The sequence below is a fragment of the Fukomys damarensis genome, unplaced genomic scaffold (genome assembly GCF_012274545.1).
Source record: "Fukomys damarensis isolate Sample0158 unplaced genomic scaffold, DMR_v1.0_HiC HiC_scaffold_35, whole genome shotgun sequence".
Classification (NCBI taxonomy): Eukaryota; Metazoa; Chordata; class Mammalia; order Rodentia; family Bathyergidae; genus Fukomys; species Fukomys damarensis.
Window position 1 is genome coordinate 392,058 of NW_022900947.1, and position 10,559 is coordinate 402,616.

At 58.0% G+C, this 10,559-nt stretch overlaps 1 protein-coding gene across 2 annotated transcripts in view; it reads right to left on the reverse strand.

The window, feature by feature from the left end:
* Positions 1-1,324: 1,324 nt before the first annotated feature.
* Positions 1,325-10,559, reverse strand: part of Cplx1 (complexin 1) — an 18,008-nt gene continuing 8,773 nt past the window's right edge. The window contains exons 1-3 of one of the 2 annotated variants that reach the window (XM_010641646.3): positions 8,906-9,057; positions 4,800-4,975; positions 1,325-2,970 (exon numbers count right to left, since the gene is read on the reverse strand). In XM_010641646.3, coding sequence (XP_010639948.1) covers positions 2,773-2,970; positions 4,800-4,961 — 360 coding nt within the window. In that variant the 5' untranslated portion in view covers positions 4,962-4,975; positions 8,906-9,057 and the 3' untranslated portion in view covers positions 1,325-2,772. Of the gene's footprint in view, positions 2,971-4,799; positions 4,976-8,905; positions 9,058-10,559 lie in introns of those variants that run through there. The other variant, XM_010641645.2, reaches the window with a different exon arrangement.

The window sequence follows — 10,559 nt, forward strand, 5'->3', positions numbered from 1 at the left end:
GGAGGAACACTGGCAGGGTCCTTGTCCTCTCCGCCCCATTCTGAAGGAGTAAAAAGGGTGCTGGGGGGAGGGACCCCCTGGCTCACACGGTGTTGTCCCGGGCGTCACAGGTACTGGACCGAATCCGGGCAAAGTCTCCCGGAACTAAGTCTCCACGGGGAGAACTGACCAGGCTCCACCGCTTCCAAATTGGCTTGGCCCCGGGATGGGGCGGGGCCTAAAAGGGAAGGACCCCCAAAGCGGCGCGGAGTCGGAGGGATGGGCGGGACCAAATCGTGTGGAAGGCGTGGCCAGGGTAGAGGGTGGGACTAAAGGGGCGTGATCAGCAGAGGTATCTGGAGGGAAGGGGCCAGAGGAGAGTGGGCCGGGGAAGAGGGGCGGGGCTAGGCAATGCTTCAGAGAACTTGGGTCAGGACGGTTCGGACCCGACCAGGGCCGGAGTCAGTCGCAAGGCAGCTAGGGAGACGACGGGTCGGGCGAGAAGCCTCGGCTCTGCTAGGAATGGCGTCTCTCTGGCTCTGATTGGCCAGAACCGCTTTTGCACGTGACCCCGGAGCCAATCGCGGCTGCCCGCTCAGTACGGAGGGTGGGATGAGTTGGGTAAGTGCTGGTGCGGCGGGGAGGGGCGGGGCGGGGCCTGAGCCCCCTCAGTCCCCGGCGATCCTTCCAAGTCCCAGGCCTGCCAGGGACCAGATGGTGTGGGCAGGTGGCCCAGACCCAGGGTTCCGGCCCTGCTGGCTCCGCGGGGACAGCAGGGTTTGTCTCGCTGCGGATTAGTAGATCTGGACAAAATGGTCCTTAATTGCCGCGCCTTTTAGCGTGCCTCCGGGGGTGGGATGGCTGGGTGACTGGCTCTGCCTTCCGCGGGAACCCGGAGGGGCCGGGTCCGCTCTGGGAGCCAAGGTATCTTCGTGGCGTGGGTGTTATCCCTTTGCTGCGTGGGAAGCGAGCCACAGGGCTGGGGAGGCGGCAAGACCCCCAGAGGGGAGGCGGGCTGGGGTTCGGTGTCATCTGGTCTCAGCCCCAGCCCTGAAGAATGTGGGACACAGAGCTGAAGAGGAGATGGACCCTCAGGACTGAGCTGGACAGAGCAGTGTGGAGCTTGGACCCCAAGCTTGCCCAGGTGTGAATGCCTGGGCTGTCACTGGCTCTGAAGGACAGCTGCCTTCCAGTTGGGGATGACTAGCAGGGCTTACACTCAGGAGGATGTGTCAGACCTTGGGGGCCCCCAGGAGTTGCCCTCGCAAGAGGAGGTACCTTCTACCTGACAGGGCAGGAAGGTGTCACCCAACTGAAGTGGGGCCTTGGACAGACGGCCACATGGTGTGAAATCACTGTTTATTGGCTGTGATTCTATCCAGAGAGAACACACAGAGCCTCTGACATGCAGGGGAAGGTGCAGGTGCAGGGAAAGACAGACGCGACACCCATGGTCTCGCTAAGCTCAGTGGCCCTGGGCACCCATGCATCGGCCACAAGATATGGGGGTTGACACGAGAGAACGCCCAGGCTGCTCAGAGCTGGCTTTTCATCATGTGGAGACAAGCATTTAAAAAAGATGTGGACCCAGGAGGAGCGGAGGGCGGTGGGGCGAGCAGGGTGCTGGCACCAAGCGTGCTTCGCCTCTTTGGACAGAGGGGTATTTGCAGTTAGTATTGCAGTCTAATTGATATGGCTTCTCTAAGAGCTATGTAAGGTCATGAGGGTCAGTGTCATGCCCTGGCCCTGGCCTGCCATCCGTGGACACTGAATGCAGTTTTGATGTGGACAGAAAGGGCCGGGGCCCGGGGCCAGGGTGACAGCCTTCCTGTCAAGATATAACTCATTAAATACCGAAGACCTCATTTACCTGAGATTTGACATATTGTGATGCAAATTAAACAGGGGTGGAGGCGGGCACAGGAGGGCAGGATGCAGGACACTGGGGTATTTCTGCCAAGTCTCTCTGGTCTGTTGGTCTGGGTACAGGCAGCCCCTCAGCCCCTACCCTGGGGCCCACATCCACCTGCCAAGCACGGCACAACACTTTGGAGGAAGGGCAGGGACAGTTGAGCCCCCTCCCCCGCTTCTGTCTCCCCTGGATGTTCTCAGGCCTCCCAAGCACTGGAGTGTGGGTGCCCCTGGGCAAGGGCAGGAGCCCCTCAGGGAACCAGCAGGTGCAGGGAGAGGCAGATCTTGAGTGTGCACTGCAGGCCTGTCTGAGAACCCCAGACCTGTTTCTTTGTTTCCCCTGGTTAAGATGGCATTCCTAAGAGGCCGAGGTGAACTTTGCACATGACGGAGGGAGGAACGGAAAGAGACCCTTGGACACAAAGCGAGGCCTGGGCGGGGTACTGTGGTCAGTTGACAGGAAGACAGAAGTGGGGTCCATCAGGCCCAGCAACCCAGGTCCCATGTGGTGGGCCAGGCGCCGCTGCTGCCCAGGCCCAGACACCCACCCCCCACTATGGCTGTGCTCCTGATTTTGAGCCCCATGGGTGCCCATGATGCATGGGCCAAGCCCAGGGTGGGCAAGGGGCTGGCCCTGGGATGACCTTGGGCTGGTGGGGATGGTGATACAAGAGCAGTGGGGATCTGGCCAGCATGGAATGGGCTGTGACCTGGGCCTCGGCAAGGGTAGCAGGGATGGTGTGAGAGGGGCATGGGCAGAGTGGACCTAGGACTATGGCTTATAGTGGCATGGGGGCCGTGCTGCTCCCGATGTCCCTGGGGGCCTCCGCGAGGGTCTGTACAGGGGCGCGCAGGGGCTCCGGCTCCCAGATGTTCAGGGTGTTACTTCTTGAACATGTCCTGCAGTGGCCCAGGCAGGTACTTGATGACCGTGTCCAGGATGCTCTCGTCTTCCTCTTCTGGCTCATCACCACAGCCCGGTGGGATGGCCTTCTTGGGCCGTGTCAGGCTGCCCTCCGAGTTGGCCTCCATGGCTGCCTGGGCCTCGGCCTCACGCTCCTCCTTTTTCTTGATGCCATACTGTGGGGAGAGGAGGCCGGACAGCTGGCACCCAGAGAGGAAGGCCCGAGAGAAGCCCCAGCCCACAGATTATGGGGAGCATCTGAGAGCTGCCCTAGGTAGAGAGGGCAGGGTCTGCAGGTTGGTGGCTCCCTGTGAGGTGGACCTGCCCACGAGTCCTACACCCCAGGCCTGGCCAGGCTCCTTCACTGCAGCAGGGAGGCAGCCTCACCAGGACCATGGCCCTGCATCCTCCCTAGATGCAGCCTCGGCAACATAGCAAGACACCAGGGCCCTCCTGCCATCTGTGTCTCCTGCTTGCCTGTGCCCACGGTCCCTCTGCGGTGGGTGCAACGTGTCACCTTGAACTTTGAGGGTGACTGTATTTGGAAACAGGGTTTTCATAGATGTAACTAAAGCAAGTAGGGAGACGAGATCATCCTAGGGGGCCCTAAGTCCAATGAGAGCATCTTATGAGATACAGAAAGAACACTCAGACTCAGGGTGGGCAGGCTTGGGAGGGCATTGCCACACAGAAGCCACTCAGAGCTGGAAGTGGCAGGAGGGACCTCCCCAGGCCTATGAAACCCAGGGAATGAATTTTGGCTGGGAGGTACCTGGCTTTGGCGCCTCCACATCCACCCTGCCCCCAGCCTTCCTAGAGTGAGCGTAGGGAGCCTGGGCCTGGGAAAGCCAAAGCCTGGCAGCAAATGTGAAGTGGGAAGAGCAGAGTAAGCTGGGCCCCAGGGTCCTGGGGTCCTGAGCCTCAGGTTCGAGAAGCCATCTGAGCAGGGAGGGGTGCCCTGCATTTGAGGACGCAAAGGCACCGAGTGCAGACCATTAGAGGAGGTGTCCCTGTGTCCCCCTCCCCTTTGGGAGCAGCTGTCCACTCCCCCGGGGGGATGTGGGTGTCTCCAGATACAGGATAAGCAAAGGCCACTTCCAGCTGGGATCCCAGGGCACCATCCCCCAGCCCCAGGACCACAGTGCTGTGTAGGGTCTTCTTGAGGCTTCTAGGGCAGAGAAGGGCTGGCGAAAACCACTATGTTGCCCAATGCCCCGTGGGCACAGGATAGCACCATGGGCCAGTGTGGTGAGAGGGCTGGGGTGGTCCTGTTCCTGGGTTGGCTCCAGGGCTGGAGGGAGGGAGGCCCTGTGCCCAGGGTCCTGTGGGCTCTGCGTGGGCTGGGAGAGGCAGCAGAAAACAGGTCAGGCCTCACCAGCCTCTCTAGCCAGGGCACAGATGCCACTCCTGCCACGTGGAGGTATCTGGAGGGTGTGGATCAGGGAGGACTGGCCCCTGCAGGGCTGAGTCTCCAGGGAGTGGTGCTGGAGACACAGCTGGGCATAGATGTAACTAGGGCTGCCTGGGCCGACCCTGAGTGTCCAGGTTATTTGGTAGGAAGGGGACCAGGCTGCCTCAAGTCAAAAGCCAGCTCCACCTGAGCCAGAGTCCACGATGCCACATGACTGCACCCAGCAGCGACACCCGGAGTGCACAGCTGCCCACCCACCGGACGGCCGCCCACCCACTCTGACAATTTCAGAAACACTGGGCCCCTCCGGGCTCCTGACCCCACGCTTTGAGCCATGGGAGCAAACCCTGGCCAGGTGTCCTTCCCGCAGCTCTTCCCTTGGAGTCAGGTCCCTGGGCCCCCAGGACAGGTCAGCCCCACTGCAGGAGCGGAAAGTGCCTACCCTGCAACGTGAGCGACACAGATAGGGACGCCAGGGACGCTGCAGTGTCCCTGTCCTCTCCCGCCTGGCATTGCCCCCGAGCTGTGCGTAGATGGGAGGGGACCCGGGCCAGCCTGAGGAGGGAGACAACCTCTGCCCCGCGCCCTGCCCACCTTGTCGCGGATGCCCTGCCTCATGACCTCACGCTCGGCCTCCATCTTGGCGTACTTGGCCTTGCGCTCCTCCTCCGCCTGCCGCAGCGCTTCCTGGCGCTCCTCCTCCTTCTTGGCAGCATCAGGATCCTTCTCCTCGTCCCCCCCCAGCATCTTCCCCATGTCCTTGGTGGCTCCTGGGGACAAAGAAGGCAGAGGCAGTGCTGAGCCGGAACCCCCATCCGGCCCTCTCCGGTGTCCTGGGGTCTCCCTGCCAACACCCCTCACGGGAAGGGGCGAGTGCTGTCTGGTGAGCGTCTGTCGCTGTCAGTGGTGTGTGTGTCGATGTATAGGTGGGCAGCAGCTGTGTGTGAAGGTGATTCGGACTTGAAGATGTGGCTGTGTTGTGGTTGTGTGTCCATGTGTGCATCTGTGTACAGTTGTGCGTCTGCTCGTGTCTGTGTGTCTTCCTAGTCCCGTATGTAGCCTCCCCTGGGCAGCGCAGGCCAGGGTGCAGGTGGGGCCCAGGTCCGTGGCAGGAAGCTTCAGCCAGGGCCGCCACACCCTCAGCTGGGCAGGCGCTGCCTGTGGCTGGCAGGAGGCCTTCCTGCTGTCAGCTCCTGACTCAGCCCCCACAGCCCTCCCTGTGCACCCTGTGGCTCAGCCCACAGGACAGAAACATGTGATTTGGCCTCCCCAGCAGCACCTGAGCCCTGGCCTCTGGCTGCTCTGGAGAGCAGAGCAGCAGGGCAAAGGAGCACAGAATCAGACATGCTCAGCACTGGGATCAGCCCAGGATTGGCTCCTGCCTGTCTGGCACAGGAGCAGGAAGCCACCCAGCCTCTGTACCCAGGCCCAGCGCCCCACCATCCATCCCCACGATGCCTTGGCCGTGCCAGGCACCAGTGCCACACCCTTTCTGATTCCAGCCCTGCCGAGCAGCACCCACACAGAGGAGATCAGAGACCAGAGGTATAAACCAAAGGTTAGGGTAAATCCTCAGAGAGGGCTGGGTGGTTCACACGACCATACGGTCCCGGAACCCAGCAGCCCTGAAGTCTCCTGCACCACCCTTGGCTGGTGGACTCTGCCCAGGTACAGCACTCTGTACTGCTCTGTATGGAGCAGCACCCGGAGCCTGAGGGACCTGGAGGCTGAGGTCCCTCCCCTCAGCACCCAGCAGAGACCACCCTGCCTGTGCAGGCTGTGGGTAGAAATGAACCCGGCGATCACCATGCACTCACCTCCCCTGATACTCCCGCTGCCTGGAACCATCCCAAGTGTGGGGAGACACAACCATCGTGTCACTGACAGGGTCAGCATCCCCTGCAGGGCACCGGCCTGGGAATGGGCTGCCAGGACCACACTGGCCATGGCAGCTGTCCTGCTCAGAGCCAGCCTGTCCTTGCCACCAATGGCCATGAAAATGCACCCTCCTGCATCCCGGTGGAGGCAGTGGCTGGCAGAAAGGCAGGCAGCCTGGAGAGGTTCCGAGTGCAGAGCCTGATGGAGGGCAGGCATGAGTGGGTCCTGCCCTCCTCCCCACAGATACGCAGTCTCCGCTTGTTTCAGCAGCAGCCCCAGCACACTCACAGCCACCATGGCACAGCCAAGGCAGGAGACCCCAGGCCATGGAGGACAGAGGGCTGCAGCCAGACTGGCACTCAGCCAACGATCTAAACAGATGGCATGTGTGTTTTCCATGCTCTCATAAAATGCTACACAGAGCAATCACATGTTAGTCCACTTTGATCCCAGAAAATTGGAGGCTGAGGCAGGAGGATCTCAAATTTGAGGCCATGCTAGGCAACTTATCAAGACCCCAGCTTAACATAAAAAATAAAAAGGGGTAGGGATGGAGCTTAGAACAGGCCTCATGTTCGTACATACTCGTTCATACACACACAGAGGCTACAGCACATTGGAGTACCACCTCACACTGCTAAAATGGCTACTACAAAAAGTGTTTGGGGCCAGGACGTAGCTCAGCGGCACTGCACTTGCCTGGCAAGCTCAAGGTCGTGAGTTCGATCCCCGGTACCAAAAATGTAGAAAAAGTGTGGTCAAAGATATGGAGGAATTAGAACCCAGTGGGGTGGCAGTGTATGTGGTGCCACTGCCATGGGAAGCCGTGTGGTGGCCCACAGAGTGTGAAACCTGCTGCGACCACAGCGTCACCATGAGACCTGGCTGCCCCGCTTCTGGGCACAGACACGGCAGAGCTGGAGCAGGAACTCGAGCTGCACACTGTGCTCCCAGCAGTGCTGTCCTCAGGGTGGAGAGCAGAGGGCCCCTGTGCACCGCACGACCCTCCACACAGCCTCAGACCCGAGGAGAAGGTGGGCAGGGGAGAGGACACATCAGACTCACCTGGTCAGACTCAGGTTGGAGCGGGAAGTGCCTGCCAGGTTGGTAAGGGGTGGGTGGCACACCATGGGGACAGGGAGCCCTCTGGAAGGAGACATGGGCTGAACAACACAGGCAGTGTGTCTGATGCCGTGAACCTGCACACTTTAAAACTAGTTAAAAGGGGCTGGGGATTTAGCTCAGTGGTTCCGCCTCCTGCTTCGCAAGTGCAAGGTCCAGAGTTCGACCCCGGTACCAAAAGCAATAATAATAATAAAGCTAGTTAAAAGGGTGATATTTCTGTTCTCTCTGTCATAATAAAGAGAGAAATACACACTTTGAGTGACTTAGAATTAGATCTCTGAGGAACATGCTGAGCCACAGAGATGGCCTCCATGACCCTCAACTAAGGACAAGTCTGCAACCCGCCACCCAGCCACAGTGCTAGGTCCCTGTCAGCTGTGACTAGCAGGACCAGGAAAGGCAGGCAGGGCTCAGTGAGAGAAGACAAACGAGTTGGAGAACCCTGAAGTCAGGAAATGAGCCAGGGCCCTCGGCAGGAAGGACATGGATGTAGAACACCCCCCAGACACACCCTGAGCCTTTAGCAAAATGCGTTTCCAAAAGTATGTAAAAAGCTGAGAATGATGTCTAAGAATTCACAGATGGGATCACTCAGATATTCAAGCAACAGATAATTCCCACGATATTTAGAACGCTCTTGGAATGGAGGAAAAAAGGAAATCCTCCAGGTTATTTTTATGAAATTAGCATAAGAGTGATGCCAAGTCAGCTGGGGAGGTGTGGAGAGAGAAACCAAGGCAGAGAGACAGAGACACAGACACAGACAGAGACAGAGGCCAATGCAGAGAGAGAAAGAGACAGAAAGAGAGAGAGGCAGAGAGACAGAAGGAGACAGAGCAGTGCCCAGGCCTGGGGTGGACACCAGCCAAATGTTACAGCAGAGATGGGCAGAGGATGCCACTCAAGCACCCCCGTGTCTCTGCAGCTAGGCGGGCAGGGGTGGCGGCCAGGCTGGCTGAACCTCCCTGTTCTCTGGAAAGGACTCTGGGGTGGCCCACGGGGAGGGGCCGGGGAGCCCAACCTACAAAGGCTGACGGTGGGGACACCTCAGCATGTGCTTGGCACAAGACCGTGATGTGCACAGACTAAGCCCAACACAGTGTCCCGGGGGCCCTGGTGCCTGTGTGGCTCCTCTTAGCTGTACCCTCATGATTCTGATCTGCTCCTCACTCTAAAGCAGCCAAGCAAGCCAGGCACGGTGCATGCCAGTACGCCCAGCTATCTGGGAGGCTGGGGCAGGAGAATCCAAAGTTTGAATCCAGCTGGGGCAACTTAGTGACTCAGTGAGACTCTGTCTCGTAAATTAAAAATTAGCAAAAAGGCTGAGACTGTAGCTCTATATGAAGTGCCCAAGTTCAATTCTCAGAATGAAAGGAAAAGAGGGGCAAAAAGAAGGAGGCAGGAAGGGAAAGGAACAACTGAGCTTTCCGAAGTGACCACACCACTTTCAGCGCCCCGGCCAGGGAGGACAGGAGCAACCTGCACCTCCCACAGCGAATGGCTTTCCTGCCCTTATCGGTCCTCCTGTCTGCCTCTGGGAGCAGCTATTCTAGCGCCCAGCATGTGTTCAGGACAGATGCCAGGGACAGTTTTCAGTTCACAGAATAACCACAGAGAGGCAGGGCAGAGCGCTGGGCCTGCCCTGTCCGCACGTCCGCCTCCCCCTCAGAGGTTCCCCGCAAGGACACGCTGCTCACTGGCGTCCACTCTCCATTTGGGCCTCCTTCAGTCCCGCCCAGGACGGCCAGGATGCGGGGTCATCACGGCTCCAGAGTCCCCTGGTCGGGACCGCGGCAGCCCGAAGTGCGCCGGTCTCCTTCGTGACGGTTTGTGTGCTGCGCTCCTCACCACTGATCGTGTTCGCCTCGCGCCCTCGTCCCAGAAGTGTGGCCTGAGGTCCCTGGCTGGGCGGTCAGACGTCTGCCCTGAAGCCACCTCCACCCACCGCACCCTTGCGGAGGAAGCGTAGTCCACCCGCCACCCACCCCGGAGCCCTGTGCCCGGATCACCGCCCACTTCCGTCAGCTTCGGGCTGCTGCCAGTGGGTTTGGCGTAGCATCGCTGAGTGGCAGGAGTTCTTCATCCATCTAGATACAAATCCTGTCAGACATGCGGCTTGCTAGTATTTTATCTTGATCTGTGCATCCTTTTGTTTGTTTAGATTTATATTTTATTCTCTTTAATTATTTGCTTTATTAAACTTTTTTTTGTCACCAGGGATCAAACTCAGGACCTTGCACTTGCCAAGCAGGCAGGGTGCCACAGAGCTGCTTCCCCAGCCCAAAACTTTTATGTGTTTTTATAACCTTTGAGGTGCGATCTTGTTATGGTCCAGGCTGCTGTCAATCTCCTGGACTCAGGTAATCCTCCTGCCTCATCCTCCCACTTGGAACTGCACCCTGCTCATTAAAAAATTTTTTTTAAATTATGTGTTTTCAGAAAGGTTGTCAAATTCATTGGCCTGAAGTTGTTTATAATACTCACACATTGTTCTTTCAGTATATGTAGAATCCGCAGTGATGTCGAGACACCAACTTCCATGTGGGTCAAGTGTCTTTGCTCTTATTCTGATCGGTCTGGTTATTGGTTTTATTGGTCTTCTTGAAGACCGCCTTTGGCTTACTTCCCATTTTATTAATTTCTGCTCTCGTCTTTATTTCCCTCTTTCTTCTGCTAACGTTGGGTTCTACTTGCCGCTCTTCTTCCAGGTCTGCACTGAAAGCTGAAGCTAATGGTCTGCGCCAGCCGCTCTCCATTTCGGGAGCGTGTTTCAGGGTCCGCGGCTCTGCCAAGTGCCGCATCAGCCCCATGCACTGCGACTATCTTTTTCTTGTTGCTCATTTCCATTCTACTCAAGACACAGCAGCAGAAAGCTATCAACACATTTCTCTTGTTTACTTCCCGTTTCATTCTGCTGTGGTCAGAGGATGTGTTTTGTATGACTCAAACCCTCTCACCTGTGCTGGACTTGTTTTGTACCCCAGAATGTGGTCTACCTTGGCAGGTGTTCTGTGAGTGCCATCCAGCCGGCCGTGTTGAGACACCTGGAATTGTCCATAGGTCAAGTTGGCTGCTGTGTTGTTCCAGCCTTGCATACTCCATAGCTTTTGTCTTTCAGTCTCTGATGGAGTCACACATCTATCCCTACCTGCAATGGTAGGTTTGTCTATTTCTCAGCTGAGCTTTGTCTGTCTTTGTGCATTTGAAGCTCAGCTGTGAGGTGTGGGAGAGTTGACACAGGAAGTGACCTTTGTCCCGATGCTTGTGTTCTGACATGGCTGTGCCCTCTTGACACTGGCACAGCTTGTCCCATGCCACCTTTTCCCATTTGTGTCTCAGATGTATATATAT